General features: G+C 40.1%; 1 protein-coding gene across 2 annotated transcripts in view; it reads right to left on the minus strand.

The window, feature by feature from the left end:
- kalrna (kalirin RhoGEF kinase a) overlaps positions 1-25,147 on the minus strand; it is a 76,077-nt gene that overhangs the window by 13,321 nt on the left and 37,609 nt on the right. Inside the window, exons 39-69 of one of the 2 annotated variants that reach the window (XM_085920223.1) lie at positions 21,932-22,010; positions 21,660-21,827; positions 15,677-15,880; positions 15,050-15,123; positions 14,809-14,955; positions 14,195-14,290; positions 13,885-14,003; positions 13,734-13,800; positions 13,475-13,575; positions 13,337-13,403; positions 13,168-13,254; positions 12,811-12,903; positions 12,683-12,733; positions 12,486-12,563; positions 12,173-12,358; positions 11,622-11,793; positions 11,330-11,538; positions 10,349-10,635; positions 7,471-7,636; positions 6,013-6,075; positions 5,820-5,847; positions 5,224-5,386; positions 5,028-5,149; positions 4,657-4,788; positions 4,420-4,581; positions 4,039-4,117; positions 3,902-3,953; positions 3,688-3,836; positions 3,412-3,550; positions 334-3,322; positions 153-217 (exon numbers count right to left, since the gene is read on the minus strand). In XM_085920223.1, coding sequence (XP_085776349.1) covers positions 2,765-3,322; positions 3,412-3,550; positions 3,688-3,836; positions 3,902-3,953; positions 4,039-4,117; positions 4,420-4,581; positions 4,657-4,788; positions 5,028-5,149; positions 5,224-5,386; positions 5,820-5,847; positions 6,013-6,075; positions 7,471-7,636; positions 10,349-10,635; positions 11,330-11,538; positions 11,622-11,793; positions 12,173-12,358; positions 12,486-12,563; positions 12,683-12,733; positions 12,811-12,903; positions 13,168-13,254; positions 13,337-13,403; positions 13,475-13,575; positions 13,734-13,800; positions 13,885-14,003; positions 14,195-14,290; positions 14,809-14,955; positions 15,050-15,123; positions 15,677-15,880; positions 21,660-21,827; positions 21,932-22,010 — 4,098 coding nt within the window. In that variant the 3' untranslated portion in view covers positions 153-217; positions 334-2,764. Of the gene's footprint in view, positions 1-152; positions 218-333; positions 3,323-3,411; positions 3,551-3,687; positions 3,837-3,901; positions 3,954-4,038; positions 4,118-4,419; positions 4,582-4,656; positions 4,789-5,027; positions 5,150-5,223; positions 5,387-5,819; positions 5,848-6,012; positions 6,076-7,470; positions 7,637-8,714; positions 10,636-11,329; positions 11,539-11,621; positions 11,794-12,172; positions 12,359-12,485; positions 12,564-12,682; positions 12,734-12,810; positions 12,904-13,167; positions 13,255-13,336; positions 13,404-13,474; positions 13,576-13,733; positions 13,801-13,884; positions 14,004-14,194; positions 14,291-14,808; positions 14,956-15,049; positions 15,124-15,676; positions 15,881-21,659; positions 21,828-21,931; positions 22,011-25,147 lie in introns of those variants that run through there. The other variant, XM_085920222.1, reaches the window with a different exon arrangement.

Below are 25,147 nucleotides of genomic sequence, written 5' to 3' on the forward strand. Positions count from 1 at the left end.
GTGTAATGAACATGTTGAATTGACAGGCTGTAAGAGAATTACAAAAACAATTATGATGAAATTTATTTAACTGTAGGTGCTCTAAAGTTGTCAATGAAAAACTATACTGACACAATACATCAAAAGCGTGTAGTACTTGTGCACATACTTACATAAACAACAGGGATGAAAACAGGTTATTCTGTTGCGATTCTGGACTGTAAGTATGTGCTGCCATCTGTAGATCGAACAGTAAAAGCCAAGTGACCTGCTGTTAAGCCATATTTAAAAATCACCTCAGGCACAGAATTAAATATAAATAAAAAGGCCTTTTATTAGTAAAGAGTAACAAACCAGCAGTTTGATGGTTGGTTAAAGATGCACAGGCGTGGGTCGCTTTATTCAGCAGTGTGATGAACAGCATTTTGCATCAACATCAGAATATACAGCTCAGATCAGCAGTTTTTGGATGAGAAGGGATGCGGAGTTTTACTGCCGCGACCTTGTGGTAGTTTAATAACTCTTTAGAACTTTGATACTACAAAATGCAAATAATTGTTTAAAGCCATCAAAGGCACCCTTTGCTTCAAAGTAAATGCTTACAATTGTGTATAAAATGCTTCTATATACTCGTGTATCCTGTTCTTGGTTGTTGACATGGGGATAAAGGCGGACTACGTACACCTAGGAAGGATAACTAGTCAATCCGGGATCATTCTGAATTGGGCATTGCAAGGGTGGCCAGCTCGGACTAAATTACCAATGGAATTACATTCAGATGTTAAATACAAGCCTTATGGATGCTGGTAAATAAAAAAAAAGCACAAAGTTACATTGTGGGAAGTCATTTTCCACATGTGCTAGATTCCGATTTTTCAAACAGCGTCTGTGATTTGACATGCACGGTGCCCCGGATTCTACATTCTACATACGACACCACACATTATGTTGTAAACATTGAGCATGACAGCTAAAATAAGTCTCCATAGTTGTGTTCCAGTGTTCACATGTGGTCCAGGACAACCAAGGAATCCCTCAACCTGCATGTGGCGACAGGTCCAGTTTATCCCGTGATGGACAAGTGTGAAGCTTAATTCAGTCTGTTGTTGTGAACCAGTTTTTTGAATCAGTCATGTTATATGATTCCAGGTGCATTAACATCATGATGAAAAATCTGACTCCAACCACGATATCAATATGAGTTTACATACATTGTACCATAGAAAACAACATTCAGTGTTGAGAGAGTGTATTCAGTCCATCATAAACCAACAGCTAAACTAAGTCGATAATAGATGAGTTGGAAAAAAAAATGGTGGAATTGTTGATCGAGCACAAGGTTGTAAGCATTTCAAATTGTATCATAGTCAGAACATGACAAGCAAAAATATTTTGTTGTTCAGATTTGATTTCATGAATGGATAAGGCTTAATACTACATTCTTTATGTTGCTGTGGGAAAGTTGGTCACTGACAATCTCAGTCAAGCTTTGACAAAAAAAGTCATACATTTTTCACAATTATAGAAAGAGATAGTGAATTTTTGTGGGTTGCACCATATTTCTTAAGTGAAGCATAAGTCCCTGCTTAGAAGCGAAAGCTAATGTTTGTGTCACTAAAGCTAAGAAAATGGCAATCATGACTAGCTGAGAGCAGCTGTGCTAGCGCTAGCACTATAATTCACGACGAAGCCTTGGCTTTTGTTGACAGATCTGATTCCACAAAGACATAGCAATGTTTCTTCACTGGTTCTCACCTGAAAATGATCAATAATAAAAAATATCAACAGGCCACACTAATCTACTATTGATGGTTTTGAAATTTCTTTGTTAAATAATCCGAATTTGGCATGACTGGGTTACAATGCTGCCCTTGGGTTGGGTTGACCGTACCAGCCAGCAGACTATCAAGGGTTGTGATCCAAACACCGTTGGAGTGACCCTGAGCAACATTAAGTTGTCCTTAGGTAAAATATATGTGAGGGTGGCTCGGGTCAGTGATGACCATTTTGTCCTTGAGTGACAACATTTACCTCAAGAGATTCGTCCTCTGGTTTGAAGACTCAGGAAGGACATAAATCCAAGTTCAGTCTGAATGTTCTTGATTGAGCGAAAGCACGGTATTATTACATGAAATAACTGGTCGGCCTTAAAGACAAAAATAATTTCCTGATTCAAATATCTTACTGAGTGTTCCTGAGCAACCGCAAGTTGTCTTCTGGTGAAATAACTCCCGTCGAGTTTAACAACGTAAAAGGAAGATTACCTCCTCACTAACGTCCATTCACCTCATATTGGGAAAATCCAACTGGTCAGAAGACTACCGTTGTCCTCTCAGTGCGCATCCAAGTTTCAGCCAAGTGTACTTAAGCATCACAGGTTGTCTCAAGGTAACAAAGGACACATTGATTTCCAGCTCCCAGTGGTCCTTGAGTAAAGACAATTTATCTGGTCACAACTTTCACAAGACTATAAAATGTGTCTCTAGCTGAAGTCATTTAGCAGGTCTATAGGGGAACGAGAGCATTCACAGTGTGTCTAAAACTAAAGAAGTATCTTTGGGTTCCAGGCAGCTTGAGTACCAGAGTCAAGATTGATTGAAAGTAACACCACAACAGAAAAAAGCTTAGACGACAAGATTTGATCTGCTTCTAAGCTGTCAGAAGGAACGGTAATAGCGGACACATTGATGATTTCCCATGTGTGAATAAATACATCTGATAGTTAAATCCAGAAAATATATTTCCGATCTTGTGGCAGGTCTTGCTACCAAGTGTCCCATCTTTGTCACAGTGAGTTCCCCATACTGTTACTGACCAGTCCCTTGATGTTGGTGATTGGACGAACATCGTGAAGTTGTCTTCTTCGATCAATGAACGTGGCCAATCGCGACGTGTCCAGAGGTGTTTTGGAGTACTCCCCGCCATGAGCGCCTCCGCGCCCCACCCAAGGGTGCTGTAAACAGGAAGTAACGGTTGGCCTCTTCCTAGGATCCTGCAGGAGCACAGAGGATATGAAATCTCTCGCTGCCTCGCTCACGTCCTTGAAGTAATCATCGGGGAAGCAGAAGTCAAGGCGGCAAATGTTGACGCAGGTTTCCTCGGGAGATTCGTCCAGAAAGGGCGACACGCCGCTGAGTATAACGTAAGCCAGGACGCCAACGCTCCACACATCGGTGGCCACAGAGACCGGAGTGCCACAGATGAGCTCGGGTGCAGCGAATTCCGGGTTTCCTAGCAACAGGTGGACGTAGCGGCGATGCGCCGACAGCTGCACGGCATCCCCAAGGTCAATAATTTTGATGCGCGGGGTGGGAGAGTGAAGCTCCACCATGATGTTTTCAGGCTTGGAGAAAAAAGGAACAAAATCCCAAAGCTCAGGCTCGTGTTCGAGCACGAGCGATCTGAAATTAGCTTTCCTTAGTCAAATCTCACCTTCAGGTCCAGGTGTGCAACTCGGCACATGTGAAGATGCTGCAGGGCTTCCAGGATTTCTCGGATGAAGAAGGCCACCTTTTCCTCCATCAACTCATCATGAGCCACCAGGTAGTCAAGGAGACGGCCATCTTCCAGCCTGACAACCACATACAAATATTGGTGCGAAACATCATTTGGCACTTTTGTTCTTTTTCACATGCAATTTTCTACATCTTTGTATTCTCCCACAATTTGTGAAACAATCCTTTGTCAGCTAGATGTTTAATCACTTACAGCTCCAGGATCAGCATCACTGATGTGGGGGACTCGTAGGTGTCCAATAGTGCCACCAGCTGGTGGTTCTGCACATGTCGGAGAATGTCGGCCTCATGAGCCGCCTGCTCCTTCTTCTGCATTTTCTTGCTCACAAACTTCACTGCCACCTGCAGGTTACACGGTGTATAATTAATCAACATTGTTGCTTTCCTTTATTGTTACATCATCTCACCTCTTTCTTTGTGGACTTGTTGAGACATTTTCGCACTACAGAGAAACGTCCCCTGGTAAAAACAGCCAAAGGAAAATAAATGGTTCACATGCTTAAGTTGAAATGTTAAAAATATTTAAATTCTGTGCATATTTTACCTTCCAATCTCACAAATCTCAGAGAATGTCGATTCAAAGTTTTCTTTCCACTGTATTCCTGTTCCTTCATACGCAGAGTCTAAAAAATAAAATAATAATGTTTTATTCAGTGAACAATCCAAGCTCCGGGGAACAGTATTCAAATTTCAACATTAATTTCCCGTGACTGTGCCCCACCACATGCCTCAATATGTAGTGTAATTTTATTTATTTCAATTGTAAGAGAAAATGGAATTATGAACACATCAGACTAAAGCAGAAAGACCCCTGCTTATTTTTTTTAAATAAATAAACAGCAATGATTTAGAAGAAGATTCATTACATGACAGATATTCCTTTTGTTGCTTTGTTTTTGTGTATGCGTGTGTATTGTGTTCTTACTACTGCTGCATAGTGAAACCATATTGGAGGGCTCTGATGGCGGACCGAGCCCCCAGCGATTGGACGCTCGCACTCTGAACTGGTAGTGACCACCAGGGATGAGGGTGTCGATCTGAAGACACTCCTCCGTGCTGCTGGACACCTGCTGCCACACCAGCGAGTCTGGACGGAGGAGGAGGCGTCAACCTGGACATCTCAAAACCATTTGACGTCACAAGCCCCCAAAAAATGCGGTACCTTCCTGACGGTACTCCACTGTGTAGCTGCTGACTGCACAATGAGCAGAGGAGGCCGGAGGCGGCCAGTGGAGCATCACGGCTGTACTGCTGGCTTCTTGAGCCACTGGTCTGCCAGGAGCTGCTGGAATACCTACACGGCAATACAAATTTACCTCGGTGAAATTGCTGAAGTGTACAAAAAAAAAAGCATCCGCATAAACTAGTGGAAGGATTACAGATAAAACAAACACTACGGAGTGAGAAAAACTGACTTGGGAATAAATGAAGACAAGTGAAGAGGAGAAATACAAACCGCTTCTGAAATTATTTAAGCCAGTACCGAAGGCCTTGCTGGTCTTGACCATGAGTGTCCACGCAGGGTGCATTTACCTTGAACTTTGATGGAGGCTGATGAGGAGGCCGACCCATGATCATTAACAGCCACACAAGTGTAGATGCCGGTGTCCTGTGGCATCAGGTTACAAATCTTTAACAAGATGTCACCCGTGTCCCTGCGGATGAAAGACGGATTAGAAAAGAGCACATGTGACAGGAGAAGCTACAGAGACCAGAATGTCGGCGGCACCTGATGTCGATGGTGAAACGACTGTTACTGGTCACTGGGTTCTGGTCGGGTCCCTTCAAGGTAATGGAAGGTTTGGGTCGTCCACAAACTTTGCAGCAGAGAACCACCGTCTCCCCGAAGGCACACACCACGTCAGAGAGCGGCACAAGGAACTCTGGAGCCACTAGGGACACGAACCATATGAAGTCAAAGGGAGAACATGGAATGTGTCAGATAACAAGGCTTTATGTCAATGCTGAGAAAGCAGTGGTGTCCAAACTATGGCCCCGGGGCCATTTGCGGCCCACTGTTCATTTTTAGCTGATTTTGTTTTCGGAATGTGATCTGCTCAGTGCAGAGGCAGATCCACAGTCATTTTAATAAATATTGGGACATTGACACACCACCAGAATGGATTCAAAAAGTAATGAATGGGTGCTTTTAACTGCAGACTAATTTGAGATGAAGGAATTACAAAAATTAAAAAGTTGGTATGGATGGCTGCTACGTTAAAGGGATGATATGTAATGGGACAAATTAACAATCATAAAACAAATCTTCACATTATTTACTAACCAAGTATTTTTAGTAATATTTTCTTTTCTTAGTTTACTTACCTTCCTGAATGAAGTTTGGGTTGAGAAGCTGGAAAACAGACATTTATTTAATTTGAGAAATTTTCCAACCTAATTGTATTAAATCCTATACATCTTTTAGCTTTTAGCCAAAACACAAAGAAAATATTATTTTTCTGTTGAGAAAACATTGGGAGATATTTGCTGTGAATAGCGATGGTTTTATTTAAAGTACCTCCATGCCACTTTTTGGGTCAAGGTCGTCGTCACAGTCTGATTCATCTGAAGTGTGCACCTCCTGGTAGAGGAAGCAGGCGAAGGGGTGGAAAAGAGAATTATGCAATAATGGAAATCAGTGGGAGACTAAAGGAAAGGGAAAAACGTGGTAGTGGGGTAGTTAAAAGGTATAGCACAGGCGCTCACGAGAAAGTGTGGAAAAGAACAAGTAGCAGTGCCACATAGAAAAATATTACAGGAGGAAGATTGAGAGTACTTCGTTTAGGTCTTTTGGTTTTTGTGTCCGTCAGTGGAGGAGAATCGGTTTGTTGATACTTCCCTTTTTAAAGTTAGTGCTACAACGAGGATCATTGTTTTCATGTGTCATGTTTAAATACTGTAAATGAATACTTGATGTTAATCAACTGGATAAAGTTTTACATTAAAAACAAACACACATTATTGTACTCACTCTTGTGTTAGTCCAAAAATAAATGTACCCAAACCAAAATGAATCATCATCACGAAATGTTACGACTAGTAGCCATGCGCAATGATAGAAATATAAAAAGAGATGAAAGCAAAGAAACTTCTTTTTTTTATTTAAAAAAGGAAAGCTAGACCCCGAGAATTCAATGTAAAAAATTAATACAAAGTAAAATTCAGTTGAGTATTTTCCCCTAGGAATTTAATTGGTAAAGCAACCCCCCCCCAAAAAAGTTGTGTTTCTTAGCCGTCGGGACTTATGATCAACTTTGAGAAGCAACACAACAAACTGATGCTTGTTTTACCCTCATATTTACTCAATTTTTTTTTGATAACCTTTAAACAACAATTAATTACAGACTGCACCACGTCCTCAGTCAGAGTTTATTGCGCGTGCACGGGATCTCTCTTCTTGGTGCACTCTAACTACATTTAACATGCACCATTTTTATGACGTCAAATCTGTTTGAAAAATTGGTGCATTTAAATAGAAATAAATTGGAAAATGAAAAGAAAAAATATATAAATGAAAAATAATTGGGAGTGGTTCTCAACTGCTAGCAATCTCTTACTTCTCAGAGAGAATTTCCAAACGCAGCCTTAAACAAGTCAGCTAGCTCTGTTTCTGTTTGATTAGTTATCTTACTTGATACATTTTATTCGGTAAAAAATAGTCATGCCCGTAAGTTAATGCTGGTAACAAGTTGAGAACCATTGTAATTGGGGTTGGTTGGGGAGAAAAGCTTTGCTGTGTCATTGTGGGGTCACGTCACGCCACAAACATGTGCACACAAACACGCACACACGTGTTAGAATAAAACTAAATTACTCACAAAAAGTTACTTTGCTTTCGGTAGAAAATTCATCATTACCCCAAAATCCACCAACAATTTAATGTTGAAATTTCACTCGAAAGCCAAATATCCCTAACTTTTTGTGAATAGTCTGGCGAGGGGCAGGCAGGCGACAGGCACACGTCGCCGTTACTCACTTTGCCCTTCGCCCTGGCAACAGGGGAGGCGAGCAGAGGGGGAGGGGGTGTGTTTTCTTTTGTCTTACGCAGGAGGCCATTCTCCTGACCTCTGACCACCAACGCCGAGAACTCCTTGGCTTCGGCACGCTTCCGAGCACGGAGCGTGTTCCATGACAGAGACTTCCTGTACGGTACAGGAACAAGACATGTCAATGGAGGGTTACAAAAAAATCCCGGAGGTGACTAACTGTTTTTTTGAATGCGTGGGCGACATCACCTGTTTTTTTTTATATATTAAAACAGCTTGCAAACCTATGAATATATTATTCTTTGTGCATTATTAAATGTTGGAGATGATGTATAGTAAATATGATATCCTCCTGAGTCTCAGCCTATTTGTCTCCAATGTAGTGCACATTAGATTTTTCTTTTGACTCATTTGAGCGACCCTAAAAAACATGTAGGACTTTCCAGTGAGATCTCATGTGGGTGGGATCAAAGGAACCTTGTTAGCTTGCTAAGACAAGATGAAGACTGGAGCAAAACACAATTGTCAGGAAAAGATAATGCTGTTTGATTCACGACAGTAGACATACTGTAAATCCGGAAAGTTATATATTTTTAATAAAATTTAGAATTTTGTGTTATTTATCGCCAAGAAGACAGGAAATAACAAAAAATTGAAATATACTGTATTGTTTTTTCCTCAAGAAACCCCAACATCCAACAAAAAGCATGCTTCTTCGCATGTTTTTACTTGGAGCACTTAAAGAAAAAATATTTTCTCTTCTCCTGTCCAACTGGTAGATTTGCTTAAATGAACAAATTCTGGACATTCCTAATTTCATAACTCTTTTTAATTATAAGACCAGTTTTTGCAATGTGGTCTATTAAAACTTAAATGTCAGCTGGATATGCTAGCTATAAAAACAACAGCTTGCCTTGACTAAAATATAAAATACTACGTAAAAATAAAATAATAATAATGAATAATAAAATGATACACCTAACAATACATTTGGTAAAATAAAATACATGTTTTGTAATGTATTACTATTAATAATATATTAAACTAAAATACAATACACAACAAAAGTATAAATAAATAATACGATTAAATGTAACATCAATAAATGTAGGAAAATACAACACAATTGAATAATTGACAGTGATTGAAAATGTACATAGATAAATGTGGTGCAAAATTATTTAATGACACTGTTATTAATTATGCAGCTTTTTTTTCCAGCAGTAGTTCTAACCTTTATGTGAAGCAAGATCGTACTAAAATGTGTTTGGTTCTACTCAATGAAGAGGTGAGTGGCGTTGATGCATGACGCTTTCAGCTAGACTGCACTAGTGCATGAGAAAAGGGGGAGGGACCTTCGCTGGCCGCTCTTTGTTATTGTATTACCGTGATATAATATAATTATTGGGAATTTGGGGCGGGAGAGAGAGGCAAGAACCCATTAAAAATTAACTTTTCACTCAAACCGCCACAAATGGCACCAATGAGTCACCAATAATCACTTTCCCTACGATAACCCTTGCTTTGTTCAAAATTTCTATCCAAGTTTTGATTTTTTTATCTGGCAAAGAAATTGTGTGCTCCATAAAATTTGCAGATACATTCTTTGAACAACAATGAAATGCAATTCCACATTTTGTTGTTTAATAGAGAGCAACTTTTAAAGATAACTAACTTGAACTATTAATGAGATATTCAAAAAGGCATTTTCTAAATTTAATTGTATATAATATACAATATTTTGACAACTTAAAATTAGCTAATGGTACACAGCACCTATTTTATTTCTATACGAGTCTATATATAGTATATACACAAACACAATAAACGTGTATTTTTTAAAGCCATTTGTGGAGTTGCAAACCGTTGTTAGTAGAAACTTAAAATGCTTGAAAATAAATAAGAGTGATCTGACAACAACATAATAAAATGTATTTTGTAGGTTTGTAAAGATAAAATGTTCTGTAGTCAACACTTAAGAGTACATGACGTGTATTAAAATAAAAGTAGCAGACTTGTCATGTTTGCTGCATGTTAGCTCTTGTAGTTTATTTACAAATTGTTAAAAACTACAAACTGTCCATCATCTCCATTTTCGTGACAGAGAAGAAAACAAACTTCTCTTGTCACATTTGCTTATTTCGCTACCACATGCTCACATTCAACCCAAAGGTTTTAGTTCACATATGTAAAATACATTTAAAATTCTTCTTCTCAGAGAGTAGCAACAGTCCACTACTGCCCGTGGCCATTTTGACGAAAAACATATTGCACAGCTTGACTTCATATTTTTCTTAAATAGTGCAAAAAGGATTTTCCGTCTTTGTTTTTTTTTTTTCTTCTTATAAACAGGAATGCTCTAGAGCCTCAGTTGAGACATATTTGTACAGTGAACTACTAACATAAACAACAAAAATCAACATGGAGGAAAAGGATCCGACTTTGTCCATCAAATAAAAATAATTAATCATTATAACAAGGCAACAAGAGGGGATTAACACAAAAACGCTTAAAGATTGCCACAGACAACAACAAAAATCTCCACTGCGGAGAACCCAGTCCTTAAAAAAAAATCAAAATTAACAAACAGGATAAAACAAGCAACAACAATATGAAAAAAAGAAAAAAAAAGCAGGGTGTTAGGAACTGAAATAAGTCCGGTTTTTAAGCTCCACATTCCAGATCAGATACCAGATTCTATCCAGTCTAGCTCTACAGTTTGTTGTCAGCCACTGACTCAAAAAGTGTCACTGTGGACAACATGACGCCAGTGTGGAGATTTGTAAATCCATCCGATCCCATCCAAGTGCTGCGGGTAAACAAGTGCTGTGGTGGGGGCGGAGGAGAGTGGTGGGGGTCGGGACTTACTTGATATTGTTGGCGTCGGCCACCGCCGCAGAGAAGGACGTGGCGGAGGAGGAGTCTTTTAAGGGCTTGTGGGCGGGGCCCAGGACGTGCCCTGGCACCCAGCCCTCGGCAGCGGGTGACTGGCTGTCGGCGGGCCGGTAAACGAGGTACATGTTCTGCTGATTGGTCGCCAGGACCTGCACCGTCTCGCCCTGACTCACACATATCTCATTCTCCTTGAGCGCCGAGTAGTCCTGGGTGACACGCATGGTTGACGAGGCGCCGTTGCAGCAGCCGCCATCGCTCTCCTGAGGAAGATGAGGATGGCGATAAGGATAGGGAGCATATGGAGAAACAGGGGGGGAAGAGTGGGGACAAGGTTATAGGGTGCGACTACGAGGGCTGGACGATGGTGCGGACGGCTGGGATGCCGTTACGGATGTCGCCCTGATTGGGGGTCAGGGTGGAGGTCGGGATCAAGGAGGGGGAGGAGGAAGAACAGCAAAGAAATGTCACCATTGCCATCAATTACATTGCAGGTCTAAGCACTCGATCCCGATTATATTTTTACGCAATCCATAACCGACATTATTGCGTTATCGCGTTTACATTTGCGGAACACCTGAAAAAAAATAGAAATAATAACACTGCTCAAGAATAATAATCATAATAAAAATAAAAATTTGCTTTTGGTGTCCCTAAATGTATTTTTGAAGTATTTTCATTTTTTTCTCACACATCAGGTTTTGAGATATTTTCATATTTCGAGTTTATATTTGACCTACATATAAGTTTTCCCAATATGGATTTTATCATGATTATGCATGGGCTTGCTGGACTAAAAACAGTATCAGGTTTTGCCCAATGGAAAATAAACGATGAATGTCAAGATACATGACAGTAGAAAAGGTAATTGTGCTAATCAACTTACAAGCGTTGATGAGACATAATGACAGAGGTAAAACAATTGTTTCTATTGCTGAGAGCCTCAACTGGACTCACCCTGGAGTCGAAACACGATGTTCCTCCATTGGAAGTCGACGTGGTCAACTGGCTCCGCCCTTTCTCGCTCTCCTTTTCGCCGAGGCCAACCGCCGACGAGGGGCGGCTGTGAGAGGGCGTGGATGATCGATTGCTGGCAGCTGAGCGGTTTCTGGTCAGTGACGAGCTGCCGCCGCGCTTCTGCTGGTACTCGATGGGAGACACAAGTGCTGTGTTGGAGAACGTAAAACGAATCATCACCACAAGGTTCAAACATTCAGATATCATATAAACATTGTGTACGTTGTCTTACCAGACAGGAAGGAGCTTTGATCGTCCAGTAGTTTCTGGATCTGTCTGACCCAGACCTGCTTGATTTCAACGTTGGGCGCCTGGAGGGTGAAATGCTCCGCCGAGCCGCGACATGACAAGACAAACTTGCACTGATCGTTGTCCACGGTCTCCTCCAGACCCAAGTAGGACACCTAAAGTGAAGACTGTTATCACTACTAGAAATAAAAAGTTCTCTGTCATGACTTGTTAACAGATGGAAATACCATAACATAAAATTGTTGACTCTGAACCTTTGTCTGATATTCATCTCTTGATCTGAAACCCAAATGCCTTCAGAATACAACAAAACTATAGAAATTGACCTTGCAGTTCCGATACTTTTGGAAGGGACTGTAAGTGTATTTTTAAGTACAATAGCATTTGACATGAATTCTTCTCTGTTAGTGTTCATGCTAAATATGACATGCAACAGCACATTATTATGTTAATGTTTGTCTTTTATCATGCCCCCTTAAAAACTTTTTTTACCCACAGATGTCTTAGTTATGGTGTAAACACTGCGTTGAGTACCTTGATACAGTTTTTGAACAGATATCCGGGCGTGGACGAGCCTTTATTGAGCAGCTCGCTGAAAATGACGATTTGCTCGAAGAGGAACACCCGCCGTTCTTTGGCGCGCGACAAGACGCTGCCGACTTGCTCGGTCACGTAGAAAGTCTCCTGCTCCAGCATTTTGCCCTGATTGGTTAGCTTGCCCTGCGCAGGAACATCATCGGTCAACACAACAGTCACTCTAAATTGCAGATTTTCAACGATTGCGAGTGGGCCTCGAACCTATCCCTGTGGCTCACCGTATATTCCGTTTCACGTAAAACTAACATACCTCGTATCCTTGTAGCCGACCTAAGTTCATCATGTCGTTACACCGCTTGGGAACCTGAGACATCAAATCCAATGCTTGCTGTGAAAGAAAGACAAATTTGACATTAAAAAGTGCTACTTTAGGCAGTGACAGCACTAATAATGACATTTATGTTCCAGTACTAGTAGTAGCTATGTACTAGCAGTAGCTATGTTTACCCTTATTTGTTTACAGTCCATTCCCGCCTTGTTGCTGTACTTCAGGAAATCCTACAATAAATTATGGCATGACATGAAAATAAAATACAAAGTCTCCACTGGTCATAAATATGGATCTGATGACATACCTTCAGTAGGAGCTGATATTTGGTGATTCTTTGGATGGGTTTGATAAGGTAATCGCTAATGGTCAACCGGGACTCAATGTCCTGCTGGATACCCTGTATGGAGAAGCCAAAAGGACTTCAGAATTAAGTCAACCCTAAAAGGGGAAGTCACATCTATGGTTATACTGAGCTGCATAAATTATTAGATTTGAACAAACAGACAGAACCGTAGCAAGGAGTTAAGAACCTTACGGCTTCGGGTCTTGTGAGAAGTGAGGTGTATGTCTGTGGTCATTTTTTTTGTCCCTTGGTGAGGTCAGACGTGTCACAATACGTGTAAACCGTGTGTCATGCGAAATAGTATAAAACATAACTCACATCAAAAAAAGTGTCATGATCTGCTACAATGAACTCGGACTTGGGTTTGTTCTGACAGTAGACCACGTACATGTGTAGTTTTCTCTCCTGGGAGACAAAAACAACAACAAAAAAGTTGAGCTGGTGGACATTCACGGAGGACAACGCCCTCCTCATCTTCATCACTCACATGTTTGATGAAGAGCTCGGCGAGGTACTCGTGGTCGTCCAGACATTTCTCCAGCTCTCCCACAAAGCTGCCAGGACAGAGCAGGGTTTCCTGTTAGCTAAAGCCACTCATGTAATTCCAACATTCTCACTGACTTACTTTCTGTGCCAGTCGTAGATTTGATGGATGTTGCCAAAAACAATTTTGTCTTTTCCTTTCATGTCTTCGGGAATATTTTGCTCTATTCTCTCCTTGAAAACCTGCAAGGACGGTGACATTGAATAAGTATCTTTCCACAATCTTTAGTCCACACAGATGTATCTGCCCAACATAACCCAAATTGAATACGACTTATTCTGTTCGGGGTTCCGGGGAGAAGTGTGTGTGAACAAGTTGGTGTTAAAAATGACTAATTCACCTCAACCAAGAAGCCCAAGTCTCTGACATAGATCTTCTCCGTCTCTATTAACTCCTCAAGAACGTACCTTAGTGAAAAAACAAAGGTCACATTATTGTTGGAAATATATCAAGGGAATTTGTGACAAAGTGAGCCCAGGTGGCGGACTCACATGCGCTGCTTCATGGCTTGGGCTCTCTCTTCCAACTCAGTGTTTCGGGCCTGGACCGAAGTGCTTTGTTCCCCTGAGGAGAGGGGGGAAAAGGCTGGGTGTGCTCCTGATTCTAAGTTCTGTTACACAAAATTTTTTTTAAAAAAATTGTTATTTTGTGGAGTTAAAGGTGAGCTGTGTGATGCTCAGTATCAGCAGTTCAATTTTTAGGAAAATGAATCAATTGAACTAAAACAGGACGCAAGGCAAAACATTGTTGACATCATAGGTAACCAGACAAACAGACACACACATGCAGTCACACACTCACCATCTTTGTTTTAACCAGTTTTTCTATGGCGCTAACCAGCTCGGCAGCGCAGGGCACCTCAGAGGATGACTGTAGAGACGTTAACAAGGATGATGGCTGAGAGAGGAAGACGACAAGAGGAGGCCAAAAAAAACAAACAATAGTGTGTTAGGAAGGACGGCGATAGTCAAGGTAGAAGAAAGTTTGGAAAAAGAAAATGAACAGAAAAGTTAAATCTAATTGAAAGAGGAAAGGATTAGTAGTTGGGACTATACAAAACTTGCCACCGTGTTTGAAAGTAATCATTAACACTCAATTTCACTTCCTTACTTGCACAGTTCTCCAAATAAAGAGGTCAAGTGTGCTTGCTTTGAGCTGTTTCGCTGTCAATATCGGTTGAGGTTTACCGTAAACACAAAGACAATCAAGCAACGAAATGTTCAGCCAACCCATAAAAGTTCATCCCGGAAAGAAAAGTGTTACGACAGTTCAAAACTTTCAAACCGCAACACAGACAAACTCTCACACGCATGCGGGAAATTCTGGGGGACCTTTTCTTGCTTCTTAATTACGTTGATTGTCTGCCAGTAGATCTCTGTGCTGCTGGGCACAAAATGTTGTTACACTGAAGTCACCTTGTTATCTTGCGTTGAGGGGTCCTTGATGATCTCCATGGGCGGAGGCAGCGGGGTGTGCGCCTCCTCATCCTGCTCCTCCTCGCCGCCGCTCTGCATGCCAGATGGCGTCTTGGAGAGGATGTTACCCGCTTTGCTGGGGATGTGCTGAGATGGGATAATAGGAGACATCATAATGTTCCACGAAATCATCATTAAACCGCACAAATAGTAAAAGAGGTCTTTCTTTATGATTGGCTACCTCATCGATGATGTCATCCTGTGGGTTAAGGTCAGGCTGTCCCTTCCTGCTCTCATCTCTTCCTCCCACCGGACCTGTCAATCAACCAGTACACATATTAACTCATCATGACTCAGTGTTTATTGAATTTATTTATCTGTGAATCTATTTATTTTAGTATTCACGAAGATGGCTAATTTGTGTGAAGGGTACACGCTGGAGGGATAACAGTGGTGCTTTTGTGTGTGAACGTCTTGAGTACGTCAAATCTGTTAGCAAAGGGTACAAGCTGATGATAAGTCACATCATCTGAGCCGGGGCGATGCTGTCATGCAGAGTTGCAAACACTGGACATGTGACAGAAGCATGAAAAAAACAGTTTGGTGTCCTAATTGCTTTTCGAGTACAGTAGTGTGAGCTCTCACTAGCTTCGGCTTCGCTTTAATAACGCTGATACGTAATGGGGGGGATTGTTGATACAAACACAACTGTCACAATTTGGCAATCAATACATTTTTCACAATGCAATGCATTTCGCTCAATACCAGCAATATATATAATATCGGCGAAGGCATTCTGATTTACAACACCTCTGAGGTTCAATACAAATCTGGAAGGAATAGCAAATAAGAATTGTGCCATTCTTACCGGTCTTTTTCTGTTTGTTACTGGGGAGTTTCTTAACCGAGCTGCCGTGACTGAGGCGTCGAACGGGATTCAGCCATTTTCGGATGGTGTTTCCGGAGCGTTTGGGTCCGGGTGAGTTGGACTGCAGTGAGTTGAGGGACGGCTGCGGCTGGAGGTTTGCCACCGACTCAGTTTTCCCATCGGAGCCACCGACAGGATAGTTTTCTGAAGAAGGAAAATAAACCAAAATTATTTTAAGGCACATTTCTGAGGTACAGTACTTGTAGTGCTAAATTTAGATAATAGTTTTTGCAGTCCATACACAGAATGGTCTTCCAACACTTCAGATTTCTGTTTTTAATCGATGAAATCTGCCAAATTCATCCTTACACAAATTTGGAGATACCGGTCCAGGCTTTTCATTGGTCTGTAATATTGAGTACCGTATGTTTATTTGTAATCAAAGGAAGTACAAAAGCAAACCTTTCCAGAAAACTATAGTTTACTAAACTTGGTACAATTGTCTGATTTTATTTATTTTTTTTGCCTTGCGCAATGTGATCACAAGATTTACACAATTCATTCATGTTTCAAAATCAAATGACAAGATGACACCCACACTTAATGACTACTGAATTGCGTAGTCTCAATTTTTAGAACCAGTTGTTGGAAAGAACAACAGAAGTTTAAAAAAAAGTCCTGCATTGAGTGTGTCTGTGTGTGCGTGTGCAGTCATGTGTCAGTAGTGCGGTGGATCAGCTGTGTTCACGCACACATGCAAATGTGTCTCAGACAGGAAATGAAAGTTCAAGGGTCAGGAGGAGCTCCCGAGGTGTTTTTCGTGGAACAATAAACTATTTTCCTTTTTATACCGCTAAAGCATCATGCTGCAATGTACAGTTTGTCCTTCTCCTTAATCAGCTTGCAATCTTTGTTGATAAACACACTGTAAAAGCTCAAATTAAAAGAAAATGTCATCGGCCTTAAGTGGCGGAGAACATACTTTAAGGAATACAATGACGCTTGTTTCATGTACTATATCTGAGCAAAATTGATGACGTTTAAATTACCCTACATGTAAATGTAATTTTTTGATTGGAAAATGTTGGCATTTTTTGCATAGAATCAAAATATGTTCATTTGATGACCTTTGACCAAATGAAAAGAAAATTACGTTTACGTTTGAATTATGTGCAATCAAAATCTATGAACTTTTTTCACCACTGTGTTTGGGGTTTTTACTTTTTTTTTTTTTTTTAACCAATTCTACTGATTAACATTTCATTTCTTCTATGACAGCTACCAAAACACTGTACTATGGCTGTCCTCATCCTTCTGTGGAGGATCACAATCCTCTCCCCAAAAAAGGGCGAACATCCTGGAACTCACTGAGCAAGATGTGGTGATCATTTTTGTGATACGCACACACACGCACGTCAGCCTGACCTCATATTTGCTCAACCCTTCACTAGTTACTCCCTTAAGTGCTGTTGTGCAAATGCAGTGTCATGTGACTTGTGCGTATTCAGCAATTGACATTCAGCTCTTGAATGTCCTTGACAATTGCTTGACAACACAAAAAACACGCATACACACACACACACACACACACACACACACACACACCCATATAATACAAGTGACTGATAACATTCCACTCCCCAAGTATGACACTCAAAGCACAAAGTTATTCGAAGGCTCCAAAAATCAAAAACAAATTATATGCCAAATACTTCCACACTTACCCGCCTGTACTTTGCTACAAATAGAGGGAAATCTATTAGACCCTTTATTTGCACAGGCACAATATTACCACAATATTCTCCTCAATGGGGACCGAAACAAAAACCACACACTCACAAGCCTCCGCTTTTTAACTCCTTTGAGAAACTACTTTATGCCTCTAAGTGCTGCTGATTTGTTTACCAAGGATTACGTCACTTTTAAATGTCCACATGTGAACGATAGGTTATTTTATTAATGTGAAGATAAAAGAAGGGCAGGGTTAAAAAAAAAAGTGAGGAGTGAAGTCTGCCTCTAAAAGTCAGGTGAGCTGGAACAACGGCGCTACTGTTCTCATCCAACACAAAAGACAGAGCGTGTGGCCGTCACTCACTCTTTGAACAGAACAGCCCCCTTGTCTCATCCCAACCCGTTTTCTATCACCCTCGCGGCGCTCCACTACACAGTCTGTTTCATTCTATAATTATGGCGCACATACCTCGACAGAACACACATGCACACACACACGCTGAATAGCTCAATTGACAACACGTACGGATCATCGCTCCACTTTGACACACTTTTCTTTACAAAACACTTAAAAACTGTGGACAGCACTAAATTTAAATCCGACATGGAACTCAAGTTTTACATTTTTTTTTCCACTATAATTTCACAGGAATGAGATCAAGTCTTGAGTGTTAGAATATGACTTCAGCTCAATTGCCATCCGAATGAGAACAAGCCTATTTAAAATTGATTGACTATTTCTCTGAATGATTAATTGATCAAGAGGGGGTGTGACAAAGAAACGCCTTAAAAATCCAAGTTACCATAAACTTACCATATTCAGTGACTTAGTATATACAAATAAGTTATGTCACTCGTTAAAAAAGCCGCAATTAGGTCAGCCAAAGTCAAGATTCCAACCAAAACATCTTGACTATTAGGGAGATGTGCACTACTATTTGACAATTTAAATATAAATGTCAAAATAAAATAAATTACATGAGGAAATTTCTATTCCCATTTCATCACTCATGTACATTCCATAGTGTGAGTGCAATTGAAAAATTATTCTAGATGTTAGTGTGGTTAGTGATTGTCAGCTGTTGTGATGACATCTTATTGGAATTTAAACAAGCAGGTTTACGGTATGAAGTGAGTCAATAAAAAAAAATCATGCGTAAAAAAACAGGAAGTCTATTATTATGGCTGACTTGCGCAAAGATCTTTCTCATCCAAGCCCTGCTAGTAAACTCGCTTTTTTTATTTTTACAATGGCCGCTCACCGACACATCTTTAGTGTCATTCATTGACAATGTCTCAGTGTTATGTTTTATGGGCTTGGGATTGTCTTCTTGTGACATCAATGACCTCTCGCCACAAACCCGCTCGGCTGTGTGCAACCAGTACAACCGGTTTGGCCGCATACAGTAGCAATCCTGCACAGTCACAATAAAACACGAAGCAGGCACGGGTCAAAGTCTGCTGCGGTCGTGCACACAAAGCCACAAAGTTAACCTTTAGCTGGCACACTGACCCACATAATAAACATTAGGCATACCTGGGGTGTGTTTTATTGGACTAAAATAAATCAAAGTCTTGGTCTAACTCTTCTTCTCTGCCTCATACATGGCAGCAACCTTTGCTGTCCTTCCTCTGCATGTCTGGAAGAGCTTTCCCTCTAATGAGCTAAATCATGTCATTCGGCCAGAAATCCTCCCGCATAATACTGAGTCGCATGTAATAGTAAAAACAACTTTCAGTTCTGAGGAATGTTGGAAGCTGGTTCAACACTGAACAAGTTCTGAAAACTTGCTTATGATGGTAAACCTACAAACACACAAAGCATTTTGCTTGTGTGGACCAATAAAAAAGGGACTAATATAGAAAGAACAAGAAGAGCGTGTGTGCAGTCCCAAATGTTTATATGCAATCATGATAAAATTATTCTTACGTGGCTATATCCAACTTCAAAGGTAAATTAAAAAATAAGATGTCAATATGGAGCCATGAGCCCAAACACACAAACTTGCTTCTCCACTCCAATGTCGTGTCAGTTATCAATGTGGTTTCGGTTTAAAAAAAAATTCCTCCCTCACGTGTACAGAAACTCAAAAACGCACATGTCCAAACAAAGGCAGTGTTCAGCTCACCTGCGCAACAGCAACAGCAGTGCTCCCAGACCCACCATCCACAGCAATGCCAGTCTCGCATCATTCTCACACACACACACTCACGCACATACACACACATACGGTTGATACCTACATTTACACACTTGTATCTCACGCACACACAAATGTATAGTTGAAGCAGCCTGAATGACTGGACTGAGATTGAGAGAGGCGTACTAGAAAGAAGAGGAGGAGGGAGGAAGAGGAGGAGCGTGAGTTACACCTCCTCTGTAACCTTTCAGTCAGTCTCTTTCAAGTAAAAAAAACTTTTCTCAATTTGATGTACTACAGAGAAAAGTGTTTCTAAAAAGATTGTCAAATTAAAAAGAAACAAAAACAGAGAATATAAAATGAGTGGGGTCGTCGGTTTGGAAAGTATCCTTTGAGTAATGGAGGTTCACTATCGGGAGTTTTTTCCCCCTAGTTTTGACAACCTTTCAAAGTTTTGTCTTGATTATTAATTCATTGTGAAATCATTTTGACTTTACTCATGTGTTATAACCTCGAGGAAAATATGCCCCATGAGTGAGGGCAAACTGTATTTTGCCAATGGCAGGCAAGGGATGTCCTCAATCTTGCTTGTAAGGCAAGAGAGACAGAGAAATATGTCTTTTTATATTTTTTGAATGTGCGCGTGTAAAGATGGCAAATTTAGTTTCATTTGCGGGAGATACATCATAGTGTAATGTCCCAAACCCAACAATAGGAGTCAGCATATCGTCGCTGTAGGGCATAAACCTGAACCGTCAAGAAACAAGGCCCTTCCACCGTTTTAAATTAGCTAAAATTGCATCAAAATTACAGACGAGGTAGAAACAGCCCATTAATATCAGTTTGTGAAAAAAAAAAAAAGAGGTTTTCACCGGACAGTGATATGTATATAAGATTACCTTCAATTGACCTGTCGTTATTAAAACTTATAAAAAGGTTGCACTCACATACGTGCACACTCACATTAAGGACAGAACTATTGGGACAGGGACTATAATCTAATATTGTTGACAACTGTATGCTTCCAAGTTGGGGAGGTTCTTTTTCTATTTTTTAATAAAATAATTGATACAGATATCGTTGGAAAACCTGCTATAGTTTTATATTGCACAATAATTTGTCTTTTTAATTTTTGTGTGTGTCCCTAATATGACTTTGTATCATACACAACAAAAAACAGTGCAGTATTTATACATATTCTATTAATCTCTTCCTAATATTTAATTTTTTACCAACAATATATTGACACATGCACTGGTTTGTCAAGTACATGCAAAATAGGTGTCAACCTGAAGTTGACACAAGCCTGGTGTTTGTTTGCTCATGTGAAAATGTGTTGATATAAAGATCAATTCTGGAGAATCTTGAACAGACTTAAAGAGTCCACGAATACTCAGAAACAACATATTTTATCATTGTCATCTTTTGCTGTGGTTCATTTCACTTTACACTTGCATGACACCCAACAATGGTAAAAAATGAGCTGAGCATCTGTAGTGTGACTTACTTTCAATACACAGTTCTTATCAGATAGTTTTATTGGTTTTATGTTTTAACATTAAGAGTGGTTAACTTAATTTGTATCACGGATACAAATATAAATATAAGAGGCACACCCATCATGTGTTATGACTGTTATGAATATTAAATATGAATACTTCATTTTAGTTTAGTATAATTTTCCAAATGTTAAACTTGAGACGTGAGGCAGAGTGGATAGAAAATATTGAATTGAAATTGATCACAATTGACTCGAACTGTATATGTAAACACTACACCACTAGCACACTATTTTGCTTGACTGCAAATTTGAAAGAAGACCGAAAACGCCCATACTATTTCAACTTTGCCAAATTTTTGCTAAATATGATTGATTGGTATATTGTTAAATAAGTTGTAGTTTTTAGCTTGGAAAAATTGAGATTTGTTTACTGTAAACATAAAGGGATCGGAACAATGTAAAATATATTTTGGTGCTATCCATTGCTCTTGATTTATTCAATAATCTGTGTCCATTATTTTACAAATGTGTTTAAAAACCTTAAAAAAAAATAAAGTATGATAAAAAATTGCCAAGTAGTATTTAAATGAGGTATTTCACTTCTGCCTACCTTTCCCTGAGTTAAAGAAGCAGTCCATTTCCACACTGGAGCGCGAGTGGGAGACACACAGTGCCGAACTGGGTACCAGACCCTCCTGAGGTGGGTTGCGGTCGGTGGTTCGAACCAGACACCAACCTGGCCGCTCACTGGGCCTTTCCAGCAGCTCTACTGTCTGGCCTGGAGCGAGAGAGACAAAGACAAGTAGTCATAAAAAGAAAAATATCTGACTTCGAGAAAACGCCCAATCACAAGTTGGCGAGGCAATGCGCACAGACGCTTACCGGTGCTGACGGATATCTCACTGCTACATCCTGCCGTGAAGTCCTGCAGGATCACCGTCAACTCGCAACCACCAGAGAGCTGCAGAAAAAAAAACGGGTTCGAAAAATAGCAGCCAGGAGAACAATGCAGAAAAAGACTAAATTGCTAGTGAGGCCTGTGGTTGTGTAGTGATTCACAAAGCCGACCGGTCACAATTAACTTGCGCTGAACCATTTCATTTTCCAACAACTCCTACACATAGGGATAAGTTTGTTGGTACGTACACTTCCGTTAAAGAAAGCCAAAAATGGTCACTGAACTATTTTGAAACCAAAATACTTATAAACAAACATGTTTCTATGGTATGACAAAAATAAAGTCAAGCTGATTGTCATTTGTTTATTTCCAGCACATTATCTGGAATTTGATACTTTATTTTTATATTGTAACAATGATTGATGTGACTTTTTCCTTTAATTGATACATTTTTGATTGACTGAAATGTTTAGTCTGTACTCTGTTGCTTTACCTGTTGATTTGCATTTCCAAAAAACATCTTATGACCCAGAAATGGGTTAAGTAAGCTGCAATTCCCGACTTTTATGGGAACCAAAGTGTCACCTGAACGTCCTAGGTCATGATTTGCATCAGTGTTGACACAGGAAAAGAATATTCTGTGTTCAAGCCTCCCAGCCAAGCAAACATGTGCTTCTTAAAAATAAGAAAAGACCTTGCAGTGTCTTTGGAGTTCTTGCAGAGTCACACGTACTGCACGTATGCTTAAAGAGCAAGACACTTGTCTCGCTGCAAACACAGCTAACAGGATGCAAAGCTAACATTGACTTTTCAGATACCGTCTGAAAACACAGTGAGGATGGAAATCATTTGCTTCTCCTTTAAAATTGTCACGTTGGAGTGTGTGTGTGAATGTGTGTCTATATAGATGTGTGTGTGTGCGCTTGTTAATGTTCACAAGCAGGCGCTCTTTACCGGGCTTAAGGTCGCATAGCAACATCCAGCCTGGCTACTCTACAGCTGCAGGTTACTTTATACCTGATGACAACAACAAGACAAAGCAGGTGTCTTGACTCAATCAACCTCACCATGTTTTTTTATTTTCATTCTTGAAGCATAGTTGTGTCTTGACCTTTGTGTCCCAAGTTTTCAAAGTTTTGAGTCTTTGCTTGGTTTATATTTTATTATGAGTCCAAATTTGAATTTCCGATATAAGCAAGATTGAGATAAAATAGAGCGATGTACTTTCAGTCACAAAGAGTGGAAAAACACAATAATAAAACAAAAACATGCACAAGCAGCAAAGTGTAGTCCACTAGTTCTCAAAACCTTCCCATCATCCAAAAACAAACAAAAACAATCCTGAGCTCCAAGCAAATTGCAAGTTAGTGATACATTATTCACAGTTTGAACATTGACATGCTTAAGTATAGGAAAATTGTACAAAAAAGTTAAATATAACTCAACTGTACAAGAGTAGTATTCTTTCAAATACCATTAGAATGAGCCAGAGCACCACTTCTGGTACCAGACTTTGAAATCCCTCGAGTAGATACAAGCCAACCCGACTGACTCCAAGCTCTTGATTTCATTCACTAGGCCACAGCCCCATACTTGATTAAACTTTATGCATGCTTTTTGTTTCACCAAACATGAAAAGTTGATGTGATTAAGCCTTAGAATTATTTGGATTATTGTCATAGTCTGATTTATGACGTGCTGATTGAACTGCTTAAGAGACTTAAAAGACAATTCAAAACATTTATGTATCATAAAATCTGCAATAGAGAATAATTTATTGATTGTCTTTGTTAAAAAATGCACTGGTAGAGGACTCCGAAAAAATGTTTGTTGTCAATGGGCGTTCCTTGTTGTTATCTGTCATGTGATTGCACACAACAGGAAGCCCACGTGCGCGCGCCACCGGCTTGTGAGGGTCATATGCTTCGAGGATGCAGCGTGACAGCAGCGCAGTGAATGAAACTGCTTGCTGCACAATCACACGATTGATTTTATTTGCTGTGCTTTTGGCTCTCTGCACAGTAAAGCCTTTGAATTACCACCACACATGCTCGTGTTACTGCCTGATGTATTGAGTTTGCTACGAAAAGATTTTTTTATGTTTATCAGCAAAAATAAGACAAATGAATTGAATGAGCTCTTCATGACACATTGGAGGGGGATTTCCAAAAAGCTTGGGATGGTCTAGTTTTGCAGCGCCAACCATGACGTGTTTTTCCTACTTACTATGACCTCACATTGCAGGAGGGCCGCCGTTAGACCGTCACGTGACCAGACGTGGCGGGGCATAAATCCCATTTGCACCCCTCAAGTATCGCATTACTGCTGACACAGCAACTCTTTCACTTTGTGAGGGTTTTAGTGCGAGTGGGAAAGACAGCGTGATAGCGCAGCAACTGTAACATGTGAAAGAGGACAAGAAGGAAGCGACCGTGTGATCTGTGGTCTTTTTTCACTCCCATACTAATTGGCCATGCCCCCTCACAAACGAAAGCCAATTTTTATCAGCATATAAAGTGCATTTCAGGTCACTAAATATTGACTGTGCTCTATTGTTATTGGATTTGATTTTTGTTTGGGGTGTGTGTGAAATATATCACAAATATCAGTTCCATCCATCCGTTCTTTTTCTCTACGACCCATCGCTCGAAATCAGGCGATACCAGCTTTATGTTAAGGTATCGAGTACTTATAGAGGATGTCAAAACTAGTAACTGATACTTAAGGCAAAACAAAAATGACTGGGTCCTTTTTGGCAATAAGATCTTCATCAAAAAGACGAGAGTATTGGTCCTTGGTATTGGTGATTTGGTGTGAAAAAAGTAGTACTGAACATCTTTCCTAGAAGGAGTTTTCTGCAGGCTTCTGATTGGTTGAAAATAGAGCCTGGTCAATATGTATATTTTAAAGGAACAAAACACCGAATAAAATAAATACAATAACTTGATAACAAATAAATAAAACAACTGACCGGAGACCAGTTCGAGGTGTCCATTTTTTTAAGACTGCTGGGTCAAGAACAACTCAATTTGGGTCAAAAATTGGACCGACCCAGAGAGTTGGGTCAATTTGTACAAAATAACCTTCTGAAAGTTAATAAAAAAAAAAACTGAGAAACAGTTGCCCAGCTCAACAGATAAATAGAAAGGAGTCATTGAGATCAGTTACGACACATGACGTCTTAAACTCAGACTTTCCAA

Source organism: Syngnathus leptorhynchus, chromosome 9 (genome assembly GCF_054491065.1).
Source record: "Syngnathus leptorhynchus isolate UIUO chromosome 9, UIUO_Slep, whole genome shotgun sequence".
NCBI lineage: Eukaryota > Metazoa > Chordata > Actinopteri > Syngnathiformes > Syngnathidae > Syngnathus > Syngnathus leptorhynchus.